At 34.6% G+C, this 21717-nt stretch overlaps 2 protein-coding genes across 3 annotated transcripts; one reads left to right on the top strand and one right to left on the bottom strand.

Annotated features, from left to right (window-relative positions):
- Nucleotides 1-12640: 12640 nt before the first annotated feature.
- Nucleotides 12641-20852, bottom strand: LOC133880652 (pentatricopeptide repeat-containing protein At2g27610-like). Of its 2 annotated transcripts, none has more exons than XM_062319632.1 (5): nucleotides 17850-20852; nucleotides 17338-17564; nucleotides 15593-15713; nucleotides 13292-13593; nucleotides 12641-12981 (listed from the first exon to the last, which is right to left on the bottom strand). In XM_062319632.1, exon 1 carries the CDS (start codon nucleotides 20582-20584, stop codon nucleotides 18491-18493), a length of 2094 nt encoding a protein of 697 aa, XP_062175616.1. In that variant the 5' UTR covers nucleotides 20585-20852; the 3' UTR covers nucleotides 12641-12981; nucleotides 13292-13593; nucleotides 15593-15713; nucleotides 17338-17564; nucleotides 17850-18490. The 2 variants fall into 2 exon arrangements, with proteins under 2 accessions (XP_062175616.1, XP_062175618.1); XM_062319634.1 differs by having other exon boundaries at nucleotides 13292-13546.
- Nucleotides 12976-18325, top strand: LOC133880653 (IQ domain-containing protein IQM3-like). The gene is made up of 9 exons (XM_062319635.1): nucleotides 12976-13350; nucleotides 13440-13554; nucleotides 14110-14175; nucleotides 14276-14364; nucleotides 15602-15689; nucleotides 16084-16230; nucleotides 16350-16442; nucleotides 17408-17509; nucleotides 17783-18325. The coding sequence occupies exons 1-9, from the start codon at nucleotides 13226-13228 to the stop codon at nucleotides 18263-18265; spliced, it is 1308 nt and encodes a 435-aa protein (XP_062175619.1). The 5' UTR covers nucleotides 12976-13225; the 3' UTR covers nucleotides 18266-18325.
- Nucleotides 20853-21717: the final 865 nt, after the last annotated feature.

The following is a 21717-nucleotide window of genomic DNA, read 5'->3' as shown; positions in this document are numbered from 1 at the left end:
GTAATGAGATTATCACACAGAATATCATAGTTATATGTCCTTGTAATTTATAAAAGATTGTTCGTATTCATAGAATTAGGAAATCCATCTAGACTATAACATGTCAACATTAATAATCTGTCTTGATTAGGAGAAGCAGGAAAGGTTTTGGATTGATATGTTGGTGTAAGTGTAAAGTAGTACTATGCACCGAACGGACTACATGAGTAATCATTCTTTCAATACTATGAAAGAATGATACACATGCATATATATACATGAAAGAATGTATATATATTAAAGAATGTATATATATTAAGAATGATATACATGCATGATGACTTATAACATTTGCTCTAAATCTTAAGAAGATTGTGAACTTAGATTTAAAGTGTAGGTCACTTTGATGTACGAGAATGAGATCAAATTATTGATCAACACTTCTGTTTGTTGGGTGTAGCGCCCTAGCTTTCTAAGCAAGTCGTAAGTGTAATTATCTAAAATTACACGTAACACTATTAAAAAAAAAAACAGCAAACTTATTTTTTTTTAAAGATCAGAGTATTCCTCAAAAGTATACTTGTACCAGAGCATCTAATTAAAACTTCACACATTATATATATATCAACAACTAAGAACTTAGTTTTCCAAAACTACTACAAGTAGCAAGCTACATCTTTTACATCTTTCATTCAAAACCTGCCTCATTATCAGCTTTGCCTGGGGTGAGTGCATACACCCTAGCCTGTGTAGTCTTCGATTGATTCTTGCCTCCTTGCGGCCTAGACCTCCTATGCTCGCCATTGGACAGTCTTTGACAAAATGATCTGCCCGTCCACATCGAAAGCATGTACCCGTTCCCGATCTGCATTCTCCTGCATGCATCTTCCCACATTTTGAACATATGGGTCTTTGTCCTCCTTGGTTTACTGGGACATTCCTCCCTACCCTCTGTCTTGAGCTACTACCAATTGCAAGTCTTTTTCCATAACGTGTGGCTTGGGGCATGAATCGTTTCTTTTGTTCTTTAGTACCAATATAGTCTCGGTATCCCCTTTCCGCAATGGCAGCAACATTTACCAGCCTCGTAAAGTCTTTGATCTCTAAGCAGGCAACCCTATCCCTAATTCGTGGGTGAAGACCTTCTTAAAATCTCTCAGTTTTTGTCTCTTCATCAGGGACTAGGTTTAGAGCGAATCTCACCAACTCCATAAACTTGGCATCATACTATTCTATAGTTAAATTGCCTTAACCAGATTTTGAAATTCTCTACCTCGAAGCTGCTATTGAGCTCTAGGAAAGAATCGATCATTAAATTCTTTCTTAAAGTGAGTCCAGGTAATCTCAGCTCCTCCCAATTCCAAGTCCAACAGCTCTCGCGTTGATTCCCACCATCTTGATGACTCATCAGTAAGCTTGTAACTGGCATAGAGTACTATTTGTTCATTGGTATAGCTAATTACTTCAAACAACCTCTGGATATTAGTAATCCAGGATTTTGCTGCTAAATACCCTTGATTACCATCAAAGGCTGGGTAGTGGTTTGCAGTGTGCACAAAAATCTTTAAAAGAACAACATATATGCTCCTCTCTAATTATTGTGCGCGAAACTCGAGACATAGCTTCGGCAAAGTACCGGGCAACTTTTGCTACATTAGGATACTCTTTTTCATATGGAGGTGGTGGTGGTGGTGGTGGTGGAGGTAAAGGCACATCATTGCCCCTGTTTTGTTCTGGTTCCAACTCATCAGAGTTGTCACCTCGCAGTTAAGATATTGGCAGTATTTAGTCTGTATCAAAAAATTGAATTTTTAATTAACTTAATAACACACTTTATATGTACAACGTTTTGTACAAAAGTTGGCATCTGCACCATTTATTTATTTATACAGAAAACAGCTAATATAGTTTATTTTACATAGTTTGAGTTAATGCAACTAACTTTCTTAGTGGAGCTTCTTAGTGCATCTATCCTCATTCTAAGGGATTCTAACCATCTATTTCTTCTTTTTAAAAGGAAACTTATCCTTAGGATTCCAATCTGGATCATCTGTATCAGGTTCTTCCTCAGATTCAGTTTCATCTTCAGACTTAGTTTTCTTTTTCTCAAAATCCTGTGTTGGATCATTTGAGCCCACTTATCTTCAGGAGTTTGCTAAGTGCTACCTCACTTAACTGTAAGGTTGATAATAATTTATCTCTATTATAGCTTCGAGGTGTTAAGCGTGTGACCCCACTTATCTTCAAGAGTTTGCTAAGTGCTATCTCACTTAACTGTAAGGTTACTAATAATTTATCTCTATTATAGCTTCGAGGTGTTAAGCGTGTGACCCCACTTATGTTCAGGAGTTTGCTAAGTGTTACCTCACTTAACTGTAAAGTTACTAATAATTTATCTCTATTGTGACCCCACTTATCTTCAGGAGTTTGCTAAGTGCTACCTCACTTAACTGTAAGGTTGCTAATAATTTATCTCTATTATAACTTCGAGGTGTTAAGCGTGTAACCCCACTTAACCGCTAGGCAACAAAGGCAACTTTGGATGTGTTAGGCGTATAATCCCTACCTAACCGCTGGGCCTTTGCATGCATTTATACATAATTTCATATAATATTATCATTTTCACAAATCACATTTATCCTTCCAAAACTCAATCTCTTTTCATAAATCATTTTCTTTGAAAACACATTTTTATTTAACACATATGTAAAACATTTCAAAATATATTCATATGTGTAATCAAAATAACAAGGCTCAAGAAAACATAGAAAACATATATAACATGCTTTCGTAAAATAATGCAAGGTCAGTAAGTTTAAACTTATATTCCTTAGACGATTTTCTGCATCTTCGTATATTTTCTGCATTAATATTGTACCTCATATTAGTCTATATTCTTTATTTCTCATTACTAAACCCTATTTTAAATCCTAAAAATTTGGGCAGCATAATGACATGTTTACAATGCTTGAGCATCATAACGACATATGTAAATATCTTAATATTATTTAGGCCTCATAACGACATATCTAAAATATCTTAATATTATTTGAGCATCTTAACGACATAAAATATCTTAGTATTATTTTGGCATGATAATGACACATCTAAATATCTTAATATTATTTGGGCATCATAATGACATGTAGCATTTTCACGTATTTTTCATACGGACATTACTACGACATTAGTATAATATTTATTTAAACCTCTAACATTACTTAAGCATTACAATGACGCTATTGTAAAATACCTAATAATATTTAGGTAGCACATTGACGCATTTGTAATTTTAAAAGAATGATTGAATATAATATTCTTTCCTAAGATATTCAATCACACTTTCTCCAGAAATTTAGACATTATATCAACATAATTTAAATTCTAATAACTAGAATAGACATAAACTAAGAATAAAAGAATTATACCTAGCACTTCCACTTCAAGTAGCTCAAAAGCTTTCTTAAATATTTTAAATATTTTTTTTATTTTTTTTTCATTCCTCGTACCAAAGAGAGAGTGAGAGAAGGTGAGAGTGAATTTTTTTACTGCATGCCGTGGGTATTTATAGGTAGATTTTAAGGACACAATCGGTATTTTCATAGAAGTTTTAGTTGGTACAGATATGTTGTTGAATTTAGGCATTGAAATTCTTTTCTTTTTCACACCAGGCGTCAGCCTTTAGAGAGGCACTAGAGTTTTAGTAAATTTTCTAGAGTTTTCTCGTGAAGTTACTTTTATACTTTGAAAAGTACTCATAAAATTTTTGACTAGTCTTCTTAAGAACATATGAACTCCTTTCTTTTATTTATTTATTTATTTTTATTTTGAAAAGTCCTAGTCAACTTATCTTCATTTTTTGTTTCTTAAAGCTATGAACACGAAATCAATCTTAGATATTTTTCTTAAAAATAAAAAATAAAAATTTAAAGACCCATTAATTAATCTTTTTATAAACTACATACAATTTTCACACTATTTTAATTAATTTATTTTAAGTTGAAAGTTTTTAAATCTTAAATGTTAAACTATCCACAATGCGAGGATATAAAATTAGGCATCAAATATGCTTTCCAAATATATTTAATTCAACTTAAAACTATTATTTATACTAAAGTATTCTTAGTTATCCTAATAAATTTCTTGAGTGTTACATTCTCCCCTCCTTATTTGACTTTCGTCCTCAAAATTTAAGTGTAATCTAAACAGATGTAGACTTAAAACTAGATAATAATAATCTATTATCATTAAAGCTTTACATACCTAATCTTTATCATAAGGATGGTGACGAATGTCAAATATTGTATATTTGAACTCCTTAATTCACATTTGCTAAACCTTTAGCTTTCTTAGTTTTTAATGTTTTTAGTTAATTTTTGTATTTTGGTATTTTGCAAATCATTGAGAGAAAAAGACAGTTTTAAAGTGAAAATAAAGAGGTTTGGAAGAAAGCACACTTTGAAAAAACTTAGATGATATGGTTATGTTTAACCAAATCAATGAAATGATTAAATCAGATTGGATTAAATTTCACATTCTGCACAAGTCATAGAATTTTGACTATAACTTTCAGCTCAAGTATCGGATTAAGGTGGAATCAGTGGCGTTGGAAAGCTAATTCAAAATACTACAAATCATTGTGAAATAAAATTTTCCTAATTCAAACATCTGCTGTGTTATAAGTGCTCCACAATATAAGAACACGAATTTCCTTACTCCTGGCGGCTGCAACACTCCAAACCCTAACATTCTTTTCTCTTATTAGGATTTTGAAGGTTAGAGGTGCCATTTTTGAAAATATGATTTCAAACCCTATCATTCTTTTCTCTTATTAGGGTTTTAAGGGTAAATGTGTCATTTTTGAAAATATGGTTCCAAACCCTATCATTCTTTTCTCTTAGTAGGATTTTGAGGGATAGAGGTGTCATTTTGAAAATACGGGGTTTAACCTAAAGTTTTGCTATAAAAACCTCATGATAGGCACCACTTAGGATATATCCCAACATTGTACGTAGCGGCAACTGGGTTCTTTGGCTTTTATTCTTTGAAAGTCTTTTATTTTTATGTTCTCAATAAAAGTTAATATTTTATTTTTAGTTATGAGAGGCTAAGTCTTCAACTAAGGTTGAAGATGAAGCCTTGCCATTGATTAGATTTCGTGTTTTCATGTTTTGATTCGTATAATTTGAATGTATGTTCATTTCAATTCAATTAAAGGATTAAAGCTCTTTTAATTGATTGTTTCGATTAATGTATGTGTAAACGTTGGATATTCAATATGTTTCATCCAACGGATACATTGAATCTTTTGATTTAATTTGGATATCCATTGTGATTTATTAATCAAACGGATACATTGATGGTTTTGAATTAAATTGGATATTCATTGTGATTTGTGGAAATGATGGATTCATTAAATTTTTCAATAAGTAATTTTATGAAAATTAGAACATGCATAGGTTGTATGAACAGACATGAAAATATGTGCTTTGATTTAGCGAGGTGGATTCTAAACCCTTAGTGCTTTTTTATTAATTGTTTTTATTCTATTTTATTTTAGCTAATTATTTTTCATCAAAATACCAAAAAAATTGGAACTAGGTTAAGACATAATTAATTTAAACAGAAATTAACTTTCGCAACGCAATTCCATATGGATTCGACCTCGCACTTGTACATACACTATATTGCAAACGACTCGTGCGCTTGCGAGTATTAAAATTTGCACATCAGATGGTCGGTTAGGGATTGAGGAATCTCGTTCCATCCATTTTTTGGTATTGGTGGTGTCTGATTTCCCCAAGTATCCCAATTTCCTCCAAGTGCAGTCCAAGCTTTAGCATCGCCAGGTAATATACCCAAAGGGTCAGGTTCAAAACCAGGGTAATCATCCATTGCCATAAACTGTACAGTTGGCTCAGAAAATGTACCCTAACTAATAGGACTATCTACAGGACTTATGTCTTCAACAATTTCTTTTCCCTTTGAGTCCATCTGTATTAGAAATATCCAGAGAAGATAGCATCATTAGATATTACTTACTATATAAATATAATCCAATACACACACACACACACACACACACACACACAGTGAAAGATTTCTAAACCTTGAAACAAATGTGGGTATCTGTTTCTCATTTCTTGCTTCAGTTCCCATGAAGATTCTTCCACGCCATGATTTTGCCAAAGCACTTTTACAAGCGGAATTGTCTTAGTCCTTAGCTGTTGCTCTTTGTGATCCAAGATTTGTGTAGATATTTCTTCGTATGATAAATTCTCATGAATTTGTTAAGGTTTATAGCTGATTACATGCAAAGGATCATGCACTTACTTCCGTAGTGTTGACACGTGGAACACATCATGTACTCCAGTTAACTCTGGTGGTAATGCAACTTTATAAGCCACTTATCCTACTACTTCTTTCACCTCAAAATGGCCTACATACCTCAGGCTTAGTTTACCCTTTTTACCAAACCGAATTACACCTTTTATTGGTGAGACCTTAAGAAATACTTGGTCACCAATTTCAAATTCTAACTTACGTCAATGTTGGTCCGCATATCTCTTTTGTCAACTTTGAGCCGTTAACATTCTTTTTCGAATGAGTATAATCTTATCTTTGGTGTCTTGCACTATATTGGATCCAAATAGCTGCCTTTTACCAACTTCATCCCAATACAATGGTGATCTACACTTGTGTCCTTAAAGAGTTTCATATGGTGCCATCCCAATAGTAGCTTAAAAACTATTGTTATAAGCAAACTTAACTAAAGGTAGGAATTAAATCTAATTACCTTTAAAATCAAGTACACATAGTCTAAGCATATTGACGAGTGCCAAATATTGAATATTTAAACCTCTTAATTTACATTAGTAAATTCTTTAGCTGTGTCTTAATCTAATGTTTTGCATTAGATTTGTGTTTTTAATGTTTTGTAGGTTGCTAAAAGAAAACGGCAGCTTTAAGGTGAAAAATGCAAAGCTTGGAAGAAAGCACACTTTGAGAAGACCTAAATGATGTGGTTATGTTTAACCAAATCAATGAAAATGATTAAATCGAAATTTCTCTAATTTGAGTCAAAATCAAATTAGATTAAATTTTAGATTCTGCATATGTCATAGTATTTTGGTCATAACTTTCCGTTCAAGTATCAGATTAAGGTAAAATCAGCAATGTTGGAAAGATAACTTAAAATAGTACAAATCATTGTGAAATAGGATTTTCCTAATTCAGATGTCTACTATGCCAAAAGTGTCTTGCAATATAAGAACGCAAATCTGGACGAATTTCCTATTCCGATTTGTACTAGAATTGCTTCCAAATTTGACTAGGAGATTGAAGTACGATTTTTCTAGAATTTCAAGGGCTTGTAGGGTTTGTTTTCTCCCTATAAATAGACTGCTAAGCCTTTAAGAAAAAGAGAAGGGGGGAAAGATAGAGACTATAAATATTTTCTTTTTAGTTTAATTTTTCTTTAGGGTAGATTTTATTTTCAATAATCATGTGTAGCTAGATTTTCAACTAAGGTTAATGATGAAGCCTCACCATTGAAGAGCACCAATATTTTCATGTAAGTTTATACTATTTGATTTTATGAGTTTCTGATTTCTAATTGTTCTACTTCAATTCAATTATTGAGATGATTCTTGGATATCTATTGTGATTTACGGATATATATGATGATTTGAGATAGTTTCATTTAATTGATTGTTTGGATTTTTATTTATCAAAACTTTGGATATTCATTGTGTTTCGTTCTACGGATACATTTGATGATTTGGTTTAAACTGGATATCTTTTGTAATCTGTGTAAAGAATGGATTCATTGAATGATTTAATGATTTTTTGAAGCATAGTAGAACATACATAAGATTTGTATGGTGAGAACTTCGGATGTGTATTGATGAACATGAGAATATGTTGCTATGATTTGGTGAGTGTGGATTCCAAAACCTTCATATCTTTTCTTTTGTTTTATTTTATTTTATTTAGTTTTTGTTTTCTTTTTTTTTTATCAAAAATCAAATTCTCAAGTTTTTGGAACTAAGTTAAGATTTAATTAGTTTAGACATAAATTTGTTTTTTCAAAAACACAATTCCCTGTGAGATTAACTTCGCACTTGCAATTCATTAACTGCAAAAGATTCGTGCACTTGCGAGTACAATTAAAATTCACATCACATATCTTCAAGGATTTTGATGGTCCTTTTTAATTGACCGTCAGTTTGTAGATGGTATGCTATACTAAAATTCAATTTTATCCCCATCGCCTCATGCAATCTTTTTTCAAAATTTTGAAGTAAATCATGGATCTCGGTCAGATACTATTGAGACAGGTACTCCATGTAACCTAACAATCTCCCGAATGCACAATTCGTTCATCTTTTGCATGGAGTCAGTAGTTTTGTATGGAACAAAATGAGCACTCTTAGTAAGTCTATCAATTACTACCCAAATAGCATCTTGTCCACTTGTTGCCCTTGGTAAACCTATCACAAAATCCATTGCTATTTGATCCCACTTCCATTTTGGAATGCTAAGTGGTTGCAATGGTCTTGCCGATTGTTGATGTTCTGCTTTTACTTGTTGATAGATTAGACATCGTGATAGATACTCAGCAATATTCCGTTTCATACCAAACCATTGATATTTTTGTCTTTAGATCTTGGTACATTTTAGTACTTCTTGGGTGTATAGTATACTGAGTCTTATGAGTTTCATCCAGGATTTCTTTCCTCAACTTAGTATCTTTTGGAAACACAATCCTGGAATCAATGGTTCTTAAAATGCCATCTGATGTAAAGGCAAGCCCAGGAGCTTCACCTTGACTAGCTTTTTCTTTAAGCTCTTTTTAATTTTGGTTTATTATCTTGGGCTACCTTGATCACATCTATCAACATTGGTTGAATAATAAGCATTGCTAGGCTTATATCTTTATCTGTTGGCCTTGTGTCCAATTGAATCATTCAAATTGCTGAGTAAGCTTATCCAAAGTTGGTACGAAGTTTGATACTTCACTCCGTGATTTTCTACTTAATGCATCTCCAACAACATTTGCCTTACCTGGATGATAAAGGATTTAACAATCATAGTCTTTTAATAGTTCTAACCACCTTCATTGCCTCATATTCAGATCTTTTTGAGTGAAGATATATTTGAGACTATTGTGATCAGTATATATCTTACACTTTGATCCATAAAGATAATCTCTCCAAAATTTTAATGCAAAAACTACTGCTGCTAATTCCAAATCATGGGTAGGGTAATTTCTTTTGTGGTTCTTTAATTGTCTTGAGGCATAGGCTATTACTTTACCTTATTGCTTGAGCACGCAACCTAATCTCTTATGAGAAGCGTCACTATAAACCACATATACTTCTTTATCTGAAGGAAGAGTAAGAACTGGTGCTGTTAGCAATCTTCTCTTAAGTTCTTGAAAGCTTGCTTCACACTTGTCACTCTAGACGTACATGACAAGTGATGTCAGGTTTGGATGTACCTATATACTTATATTCCCCGGAGTTGTGGAATATCCATATGTTTATATTACCAGGTTATGATGTCAATGATTTTCATGCTTAGAGATGCTTGTATGCTTGTGTTTCCCGAATATGTGAAATGCTAGTATACAAGTATGGCTGAGTCACTTGATATATATATATATCTCTGTGTGTGTGTGTGTGTGTGTGTGTGTGTGTGTGTGTGTGTGTAATGTAGTAATACTCCACCAGTTTATGGGTACTTGTGTTTACTTTTATCAGCTATGAAACATTTTCAAAATAGAAGCATCATGTTAATGGTAGCTGTTGTTGTAAATATATGGTAGAATATAAATAGTTGTCTCATTGTGAAAACTAGAGTGTATTACTCTTGAGTTGATGAACTCATACTTTCACCTATGTAGATGTAGCTAACACCACGATCGTATAGATGCTAATGCTTTGGTTGCAGGTACTGCAGATATCGATGAGGACCCTGTGGCACTATACTTGTGAGACTACTATTGAAGCTCTTCGCTTGGGTCGTAGATGTGTCGGACTGGGGTAGTCCACTTTAGTAAACATTTTGTGCATGGCTTGTGTCGCATGTGGCACGTGTTTTTGTACATCAAATCTTTTGTGTAATTAATATTGCGATTAAGCTTTAAACAGATAGACAATATATGGCTTTGTTGTTGTAATTAATGCTTTTTAGTTTATGAGATTTAATTCCTGCTGCATAAATGTTGTCTCTAATATATCAGGTACATATTATGGGATGTGTACTGTGAGTTGGTTGGGTGACTAATCGTTATGCCACTGTGCGATTCCATTTTGTATATATAAAAATGGGTCGTCACAGAAGCCAAGAAAATTAGTCGCTAGTTAAAGAGATTAAAGGTTGCATAAGAAAGTGCGACCCTTCTTGTGACCCTAGAAGGAGATCACTGTAGCATCGCACCGAGATGAGGACCACAGTGGTAATGAGGGCATTGAGGGAGGCTGGAATGAAGCCACCAGCAAGAGGCAAACACAAAACAGTCTCCACCACTATGGTAAATCATACACAAACAGGGAGACAAACAACCACAAAAGACAAGAACAAAAAAAATACCAAGAAAAACATAAAAATAGCAACACACAAAACAACAATGTCGGCGGCGGGTGAGGCGAAGGATGGGTTATACAATGATGGATTGCTCTTCTTTGAAACTTCGCAACACACAAGTTTGATGGAGGGCTTTGACTTGCACGTGAGATCCACGTACCAGTGCATGGATGTCAGACGGAGGAGCAACTCGAGGCTACGGGAAGCTGGAATGCTGATGAAGACAGTGGAGTGGCGTGTTGAAGGTTGGGTCTGGTGGAGGAAAATAGATCAAGCTTGAGTTATTAAATCATTGTATTACTTTGCATGAGTTATTACTAAGTTTGACATAAGTTTTAAAGAAGAGCCAAAAATGACTTTTGAAATGGGTGAATCTAGTGAATGCGGAAAAGTGGTATTATCCACCCATATGGTGTGGTTAACATCCCTAATTTATCCAACATATATGATTTCTAGATTTATTTATTTATTTACTATTATTATTTTTTTAAGTAATACAAGGGGAAAGAGGAACTAAGGGGGAGTATGATTTCAAGAGTTAAGACAAATTATAGGATATGAAATTTTGAAATGTGCAATTATTACATGTGAAAGTTTAGAGCATTAGCAGCAAATTTCTTTAGATTTTCCTTCAATTTTATAAATCAAACTACTTTTTATTTTCCTATTAAAATAAACTACACAATAGCTTTATTTATCCTTTCTCTATACTACGTAAATATTCATGCAAATAAATGTTAGGGGAAAGAGAGAGTTATTTAAATATTCTTTCAAATAAATGATAGGTAAAAGAGAGAGGAAAGAAAGTAAAGAAAAAACTTTTTTTTTTTTGGATAAAATAATGGTTAAGGTAGCACTTTTGATTTATTTAGGTTTTCCTTGGTTTAGAAAACAATAAGGGAGTCAGTTGCAGGGAACTTTTTGAACATTTTCCCTACATTTATGGAAGAAAATGAGATTTAAAGAGTCTGTTACTAGTGCCCTTATGAGGGAACGTAATAGGAAATGTAGAAATGAATTTGTTATTTTTTAAGGTTTTGGGGTATGTGGGTTTAAGAGGATATGTATCATGTTATATAACCATTACATTGATCAAGCATATGTTCCTTACATATGGTCATTTAGATTCTTATGATTTTGTCCAAAAAAGAAAAAAATCAATTAGATTTTAGTTCTTAAACTTTATAATTAACAATTTTTATTAAATTACTAATTGTCTTAAAAGCTTAATGTAATAGAAAATGGTAAATTTAATCATTTAGTTAATATTTTAATATGTATAATATTTTAATTGCAAATATGGAGTAAACTATCAATTCAAAACTTCTATTATTATATTATATTAAATCATTAATTATCTAAAAGTTTAAGCTAAGAAAAAAATTTAACAATTTAATGAATATTTTAACCATCTCAATCACAAATGATGCAAGTCAAACAAAAAGGAAAATACACACATGATTTGAACAGCTAGCTATGGTGGTCAGATCTAGGGGTGTAATTTTGGACCGGTTATAGTCGGCCAGAAAACCAGCTCTGGGTACTAACCGGAAAATCGAAAAATCGGTTTGATATCCGGTTATTTATAGCTGGGTAGTCGAAGCCGGTTCCGTTTATAACATTTTCAAAAACCGGGTTATAACCGGGAAATATATATCAAAATTTTAAAAACAAAAAATATACCCAATTTTAATATACCCCACTACCTAGTTTTTTTTTTTTTTTTTTTTTTTTTTTTTTTTTTTTTTTCACGGGTTTGCACTGTTTTAGCTATCAAATTGTATTTGCTCTCCCGCTCTGGCATCAAAGCCTGAATTCAATATGATTTTTTGGGCTTTCAGACCTTCAGGCTTTTAGACCTTCAGGCTGAATCTGAATTTGGGTCTTGAACCTCCAATTTCAATTGAATTTCATCTTCTTTGTCAGAAACCCTCCACAAATAGCTTCGTGTCTAAGTGGAATGGACCACAAACTCCCTTTTGAGTTACTCAAATTTCAATTAATCTTAATCCAAAATTTTCAGATTAAGATTCAGTGAATACCCATGTCCTGTTGAGAGGAATATTGCAAGTTTGCAACGGATTTCTATCCTAATTTTCATGCTTATCGTGCCACTCGGCAGCCCCAAAATTTCTTAGTCCACCTTATAAAAAGTACATCAAATGGCGAGTCACATATTCCTTCAAACGTTAAAAAACTACAAATTTAACATGATTTTGCTGATAACTACCTATAGAAAGTGATAGGAGAGGAGCAAAAATCCCATCAATCAAATCTTCCGGAGCATAAACTCGTGGGAGAGAGCACTTAAAAGAGTGCGGTGTATGCTGACATGACTGACAGTGGAAGAGTGGAGACCACTTTCTTGGCTCTTCTTCCCCATCTGGCCAACCAAATTTAGCAACCTGTCCCCTGCAGTAGTACCACCCATTAATGGCACAATCAATTCTAAATCTAGACATATAAACTCAACAGCTCAGAGAAACACACACACACAAATCCAACAAGAAAGAAAAAATGTATAGCTTTCGATGCATAGAGATAGATGCTAGAATAAGACATTTTAGCTTTGTGTATATATGCTCCTTCCAATCTCTTTCAAACACAAGGCTTTTTTCTTTTGACATGATTTTGTTGATCACCCTGGCTTGATCTCATGGATTCTAATGAGACAACAGAAAACTTTAAGTCAACAGCTGCAGTGAGGTTGCAGAAAGTTTACCGGAGTTATCGCACCCGGCGTCGGCTAGCGGACTCGGCGGTTGTTGCTGAGGAGCTCTGGTAAGTGTTACCATATGTTTCATGGATGTATTCTGCAAGATTGCTGCCTGCTCTATCTCATTTCCAGGAAATGATGGGGATGTTTGTAGGTGGCAAGCTATAGAATATGCAAGGCTTAATCACAGCACAGTTTCCTTCTTCAATTTTCACAAAGCAGAAACAGCTGCCTCACGGTGGAGTAGGATCAGCTTGATTGCTTCAAAGGCAAGTAGCTTTCAGACATCAGCATCATTGTTGTTGTATCTGTATATATTCCAGTTATAATTCCTGTGATTTCCCGAAGTCTTGACTAGTTTGGCAATTTTTGATACGATTCGCGAACTTGACATTTTAACACGAAATTAGTAGGTTAGAGATGAGAAGTTTGACTTATTTAACTAAACGGGTTAGGTTAATGTTGACTTATATAGTCTTATACTAATGTCTCCATACGACTCGAACTTGAAATGCAATATAAATCTTAAAAGCTAACAATTTTTTATATGACCTGTGAACTCGATACGAAATTAGCGGATTAGGATTGAGGGCTCTTACTCTTTTAATTAAATAAGTCGAGTTAGAGTAGACTTATATAGTCTTATTCCTATGCTTTGACACGGCCCGAATTCAATATTTGAATGTCAATCGTCACGTCTAGTCTGTACGCTTCTTTTTGTCTAGTAGCTTCTTATGTTACTATTCACACAAAAAAGAAATTTTTTTAAAAAAAGTCATTAAACGATAAATAATATCAAATAAACATTTCGATCATTTTGGCAGGTTGGAAAAGGATTGTGTGAAGATGCCAAGGCGAAAAAGTTAGCCTTCCAACATTGGATTGAAGCTGTAAGCCTTTTAATTAAGCTAAAAAAATTTACTTTTTCCATTACTAACCATTTAATTATTGTTCATACTGAAAGGTCTTTTTGTATGTGGCGTGGCGCAGATTGATCCAAGACATCGTTACGGTCATAATCTGAACTTTTACTATGAAGAGTGGTGCAAAGGTGATGCCCAGCAGCCATTTTTCTATTGGTAGGCACATTTTTTATTTTATTTTTTTAATCTTTTTATACTTCTGGCTGAATGGTACAATTTTCTTGGTTGATTATTTGATTTTTGTCCTTCATAGCTTATCAGAATGAGTCCTCCCCCTTTTGTCTTTTCTTCTTATTTCTTGTTTCTTCAATAAATACTCCATTGGACTCTTTCCCCCCCCCCCCCCCCCCCCCCCCCCCCCCCCCCACCTTCTTAATTAAGAATGCGGTTTACCTTTTATGAGAGGCTTCCAATGTTCAAAAATTTGCACTTGACGCCTTGCATTTGACTCAAATCCATCAAAATTAATCGAAAAGAAAGTGTATACAAAAGAATGGAAAGAGTGTTGCATGGCCGCAATATAAAGGGGGAAAACACATAGTGTGTTTACTTTTCTTTTACCCATTATATGCAGGCTTCCCAAAACTACCCATTAAGTTTTATCTTTTGTGTCTCTCTGTATGTGGTTATGCCTTCAATCCATCATATGGGGGCATCACATTACCAAGATATGTCACATAAAAGAACGAATATTATGTTATCTACTATGTTCAATAATCTCTAGCATTTATAACATCAATATACTATGCAGTAAATGTTGTATGTAAGGCTAAAATACTACTTCACTACATTTCTTCAGTGACTAGAATGTTATTTAAAGAAAAAACGAAAAAGGAGCCCAGAAAGTTTGATTAGTTAATACTCAAAAAGCAGCATAGTGCCAGCAGAGCAAATGGGAGAACAGTAGCTAAACATGGTACACATGCAACTCTCACAGTATTCTCTGTTTTCAATTTAAATCTAAGAATAAGATAAACATAACCAAATCAATAATACATTATAAAAATACATTCTTAAAAATACACATGCATATGTAATCACATGCCATGTTCACATTGATTCAGATGCTGTTAGACGAACAGTGCAACTAATTAGTCAATGGCTGTTAAGAGTACAGTGTGACTAATTAGAATGAAAGGGGAGAAATAATTACAAGGAATTAACTCCAAAGAACATTTTAACATCAAATGTCAGGGTAAATAATTGAATGTTAGTGAGTTAGCATGATGGCTTTTGAACCAAGCCCTTAGCATGAACCTTTATCTCCTGGATAGGAGGGTTTTTCTAAAATGCAGATACCTCCTATACAAAGACCTAACAAGTAAGAATGCCAGATCAATGGAATCTATGCTTTCTCATAGCTTCGAAAGCTTGATATATATACCTTGTGCAGGTTGGACATTGGAGATGGCAAAGAGGTTGATCTCAAAGATTGCCCAAGATCAAGGCTTCGACAAGAATGCATTAAATATCTTGGACCAGTATGCTCCTCTTAAACATCAAACCTAGTACCAAAGTTTATAATCCAAGATTAGAATGCAGTCAAATTATCACTATGGTTGGAACACTAACGCCTTGGAAATCAATTCATAATACAATAGTTTTAACAGCATTTCAATATAAATCCTTTTTCGTAGCCATTAAGATGAGTGTACTCCTTGTCAGAAGTTTTATTAGATACCAAGATATAAATGGAACAAGCAGCAATTTTGGTTAATCCTCTATTACAAGATAGCTCTGCACTTTGCATACTACAAACAACACGGGAATGAATTGATGTCAGATGGACTTTATATGCTCTTTAGCACTTGTTTTTTTTAATTAAAGTTTCCTAACTTCATGTTATACTTTCCATGGAAATGCATCATGAATAAGCAAGAGAGGGAATACTATGAATACATAATTGCTGAAGGGAAAATGGTCCATAAACAAACTGGGAATCTCCTCGATACAAATCAAGGATTGCAAGGCTCAAAATGGATTTTTGTTATGAGTACCTCCAAAAACTTATATGCTGGAGAGGTAAAAGCTGATTCAAATACCAAACCATTTGTTGACAGATTTCTTTTTCTTCCTTATCTGAGATGCAACAATACTTTGCATTATCTGGAGACTATGCCTTATCTACTTCTTTTATCCAGAAAAGGAAGGGATTATTTCATCATTCCAGCTTCCTTGCCGGAGGGGCCACTTTGGCTGCTGGAAGACTTGAGGCAGAAGGTGGCAAGCTCAAGGTATAATGCATCTAGCAAGCATTCATTACAATCTTCCCATAATCCCTTTTTCTCATGACACTACATAATTTGATACTCTCAGTACGGAGACATACAAGTGAAAATGTTTTATACCTATATTCTAAGAAGATATTATTGCTATTGAAGAGAACGGCATGTCTTGATTCATTTTACGATGGAATATGGAGTTGGAAGGGGTAAAAACAAAAGAGTTAAAAAGGTTGCATACCTACAGATTGCAACATTATCATCCTCTAGTGAAGCATAACAATTGACACATTTTAAACTAGATAGAACCAAACCATATCAAACAAATGGCTAAAAAAATTACTCATGATTTTGGGCATTTAAATTTGCTTTCAAAATTAGAAATAGATTTTATGTTACACATATTTACAACAAACTTTTAACTATATGAAACTATTAGCTCTGAATCTCACTTTTAATAATAAATGTTCAACAAATGCAATACATACTTAACTACTGGATTATATGATTCAAAAGAAGGTGATATGAGGTTCAGTTTATTTTGAAAGAACTCAGATGATCATCTTTTGTTTCTAAATTTTGTAAGTGCAAAATTCTTTATGAAAGAAAGTTCATGCTGGCCGACCTTATAAATTCTTCTAGATTTCCAGAGCCAATTCAACGTATATTGCAGAGTATGGATATGTAGATCCCAGGGGTCTAGCATTTAAATTTTCTAGTATTTAAGAAGTACGACTGATTCATTTGATTTTATCGGAAATGACACGTAATATGTATCTGCTATTCTACAACGATTAGCATAAATGATGCCAATCCTGGTAAGATCAAGAAAAGCTTCCAACTGCAGTCAATAAAACATCAGTTTGTAAGATTTTTTTTTGACAAGGGAGACCGTTTATCAACGTACTCTGTATGTATACTTTGAGAAGCCTATGTTTCTTGCATCTGAATTCTGAATGTGTCTTTATGACTTCCAGTCTGTGTCGGTGTACAGTGGACATTACCGTCCAACAGATGAGAATCTTGGAAGCTTCTTAGCCTTCCTCAAGGAAAATGGGGTCAACCTTGATCAAGTTCAGGTACAGAATTCATATACCATGTCATTTCACACATCTGCTACCCCTGGTGTGAATTCTACATTGACAAAATTGCAGTTAATAGAACATTTGTGGCCATAAAAGTAGCTTCTCAAGACTTTAGGATATTGCTGGTCACTATTTGACCTCTATGAACTTTTTTAGCCACTGCTCACTTTTGTACTTCTTTAAAAATCCACGACCTGTACAGTGTAACCAACATTTGCTTAATATACTTATACTAAATTTTCCTCTGAGCTTTTCCTATTTAATCAGGTACTTTCCCCTACTGAAGATCATGAGAACTATGATACCAGAAAATCAATTCGAGAAGGAACTAAACCTGGGGAACAAACAAATTCGGAACCAACCGGCCACCACCTTCAGGCGCTTAGTGAGATTGAAAATAAAGGACCCTCTGAATCACGTATACTTGCTCAAACAGAAGGAACAAGCAGCTATAAGAGAACCTTGTCCAGTAGTCTCCAGAGCCCCAAAAGAAGTGTTCCAAAGAAAGAGATATTGCAGAGAATCAAGTCAAAAAAGGAAGTAAGTTCATATCAATTAGGGCATCAACTGTCTTTGAAATGGTCAACAGGAGCAGGCCCGAGAATTGGGTGTGTCACAGACTACCCTCTGAAAGTAAGGCTACAAGCCCTTGAGTTTGTTAACCTCTCACCGAGTGATCCACCCATACCATCAGCCTCTGAACTTCCCCCCAAAGTCACTTCAATCACAACTTTCTGTGTGGTAATGTGACCTCAGATTGACTGTCTTTCTTACAAGGTATAATAACAAGTCAGCATCAATTTTGAATTTTTTTTAGTTTAATTCATGTGGAGTGCTCTTTCAATATCATCTTATACCGTTATCGATCATTCAGACTCATCATGGATTCATGTCTCTTATTTTTCTAATATGTAAAGGTCTTCAGCATATTTATTGCTGCATGACCAAATACTTCTTCCATCTAGAATGCCTAGCTTAGCAACCACAGTGCAATAAGAACATGGAATCAGGTACATATCCTGCATCAAACAACTGCTCTGTCAACCCATCCAAAACCTCATGGAGATTGCTTTCTGGGAATTGTATGCAGTTACTTGCAGAGAAGTAATGTATTTTGTTCTTAAATTCAGCCCAGCTATATCCGGTATCTTTCTTTAAGTCCTTGTCCTTCATTACTTTTCTCACTTGTGCTGCTTCCTTCCACATCTTGGCCTCAGCATATATATTTGATAGCATGATATGAGCCGAAGTATCTTCTGGATCAATACTCAAAATCTGCTCTGCAGCGTATCTTCCCAGAGCTAAATCCTTGTGAATTTTGCAGCCGGACAAGAGACACCGCCAAACCACCTTTCCAGGGTCCATAGGAAAACTCATTATGAACTCAAAAGCCATTTCTGTCTGTCCTTTACGAGCAAAAAGGCTGACCAAAGAAGCTAAATGATCTGTCCTTGGGGCAATGCCATGGTCTCGGATCATAGAATTGAAGTGGCGCCATCCCTCCTCTACAAGTCCCACATGCCCACAAGCAGATAATACTCCAAGAAATGTAATATCATTGGGTTCAATCCCATTTCTATGCATTATGCTATAGATCTCTAAGGCTTCTCTCCCAAAACCATGTTGAGCATATCCCAAAAGCATAGTATTCCAAGAAACCAAGTTTTTTGTAATTAGATTATCAAAAACTTTCCTAGCTTCACTTAATCTTCCACACTTAGCATACATGTCTATAAGAGCACTCCCCAGAACCACATTGGATTCAAACCCAGGTTTCATGATGCAGCAATGTGTTTGTTTGCCCCACTCGATTGCTGGGACATCACCACAGATACTCAAAATGATAGAATATGTGTAAAGATTAGGTTCAAACCCTTTAATCAACATATCCTTTAGAAGCTCAATGGCTTCTCCATGATGACCTAATCTAACATGCCCAGAGATCAGTGCATTCCATGAGACAACATCATGCTCATACATTTCCTCAAAAGTCTTTGATGATTCCTCGACAAGCCCACATTTTGAGTAAAAATCAAGAACTGCATTGCCAACAAATATGAACGAAATGAATCCCATTTTAAGGATCAAACAGTGGAGTTGTTTTCCAACTTTAACATCTGCTGTATCTGCAAATGCTCCAAGCACAGATGAGAATGTCCTTTCACTAGGTTTTAAACCCAAAGAATGGAACTTGTGGAAAAGATCAATGGCTTCTCTTCCTTTTCCTTGTTGAGCAAAGCCTCCCATTAATGCAGTCCAAGGCTGCAACTGTGGCTTGTCCACCTCGAAAAATGCCCGACAAGCAGAGTCTAATTCTCCACACTTCGCATAAAGATTTATCAATGCTGTCACAACAAAAATGTCTAATCCAAGTCCACACTTGATGACAAGGGGATGTATTTGCATCCCAACCTTCAAGTTCTCAAGTGCAGCACAAGCTCCCAACACACTTGCACAACAAAATTCATTTACCACCGCTCCTTCCTTCCGTGACCACATGAAAATCTTTAAACCTTCAAGATTTTCCCCACATTGACAATAACAGGAAAGTATTGAAGTCCAAGAAACTAGATCCGGCTTAAAAATCCCATCAAACACAAGCCGTGCAGAGTTAAGCAAACCACATTTCCCATACATGTTGACCAAGCAATTACCAACTCGGCCACTCAACTCTTGGTCATGTCTGTAAATCCTTCCGTGAACCTCCTTACCAGCACGTGCATCTCCAATAGTAGCACAAGCAGATATGGCACCAACATATGTATAATGATTCGGACTAAAACCATCGTCAACCATTAATCTGAAACAATTTAAGGCTTCTTCTGCCATACCCATTTGGGAATACGCTGATATCAAAGCAGTCCATGAAATAAGATTCCTTTCGGGCATTGCATCAAACACTTTGCGAGCACTGTCTATACGATTGAATTTTACGTACAAAGAGAGCAAATGGTTGTTGGTATAGACATCTGGGCGGAACCCAGATGTGATAATCTTGCCATGGACTGCTCTGCCTTTGGGGACGCATCGGGTGTCGCCAAAAAGGCGCAAAAGGCGAGCAAAAGGCATTTTGAGGGATTTGAGTACTATGAGAAGGTGGCTGGTGAAGGAATGCAAGGGTATCTTTCAAAGATTGATAAGAAGCATTATTTTAGTAGCACAAATAAAACTAGTGATTCTAAATGAGAAAAGCTGGGCTCTGGAAATTGTAGTATTAGCATTTCATGGAAATACGGCTCGCAGGTTGGCGAGGCACGTACCTGTATAGGTTCCAACAATCCTTCAAGGCCAAGTTAATATACAGAGAGCCAAGCAAACATCCACTGTCTAGGACCGAGTATCGAACACCCTCTTGGGGTCGACTACGATGATTGAACACAGTTGATTGGGATAGCGATTTAAAGAAAAAACAAAAAACCTATTAATTTTAGAATGTGCAATTTGAAAATGCAGTTTTAAAAAATATAGTTAAGTGACAGTTTAAACTTTAAAATTCAAAATTTTGCACATTTTCAAAAAATAACTTTTAAAAAATGCATTCTCAAACGATACATTTTTTACGGCTTAAAATCGCATTTTTTAGTATGAAGAAATCGGAATGCCATACGTACTCTAAAAATAGATTGCCTGGATTTCACTTACCTCGAGCTTGTGGGTTTCCCATGCTTGGGAGCTAACGAGCTCAACAACCTAAACTATTCAAAGTATTAAACCACTCACAACAACCTATTCTACAAAATGCCCATGCACTCCCCAATAAAAATGAAAGGCAAAAAGATGAGAGATGAAAGAGAGAAGAAAAATATTTTATATTAAAATAATAGATAAATAAGCTATAGGAAAGCTAAAGTGCTACTAAATGTATTAAGTAGCTTTGTAGTATACTCAATGTTTAGGAAAGCAATAAGAAAGTTGTTGAATGTGACTTTTTGTTAGTTTTTTTTTTTTAAAGATTTTTCGTATATTTAGGAAAATGAAGATGTTATAGGAAAGCTATTTTGAGTGCATTTAAAGTGAAACCTAAGAACTTGTCCAAATTTTCTTTTTCTAAGAAAAAAAAACCCAACAGTGTAGGTGCGAGGAATCCTCAACTATCGAGTGTATTTTGATTGTCGAAACCGTCTCCTAAATTAAACCTAATAGAGCCGGATCCGGCTTGCATATCCTGTTTAGCATATTAATGGTCAAGATTGATTTTTAGC

Source organism: Alnus glutinosa, chromosome 10, assembly GCF_958979055.1.
Source record: "Alnus glutinosa chromosome 10, dhAlnGlut1.1, whole genome shotgun sequence".
Lineage (NCBI taxonomy): Eukaryota > Viridiplantae > Streptophyta > Magnoliopsida > Fagales > Betulaceae > Alnus > Alnus glutinosa.
The sequence above is the reverse complement of the archived record's forward strand: the minus strand, read 5'-3'. Positions and strand labels throughout refer to the sequence as shown.

Excerpts from the sequence above, each read along its gene's own strand:
- LOC133880652 (XM_062319632.1), bottom strand. The coding sequence starts at position 20,584 with ATGCCTTTTGCTCGCCTTTTGCGCCTTTTTGGCGACACCCGATGCGTC.
- LOC133880653 (XM_062319635.1), top strand. The coding sequence starts at position 13,226 with ATGGATTCTAATGAGACAACAGAAAACTTTAAGTCAACAGCTGCAGTG. Across the intron at positions 13,555-14,109 it reads TCAGCTTGATTGCTTCAAAG|GTTGGAAAAGGATTGTGTGA; the intron begins GCAAGTAGCTTT and ends TCATTTTGGCAG. Across the intron at positions 17,510-17,782 it reads TCAACCTTGATCAAGTTCAG|GTACTTTCCCCTACTGAAGA; the intron begins GTACAGAATTCA and ends CTATTTAATCAG.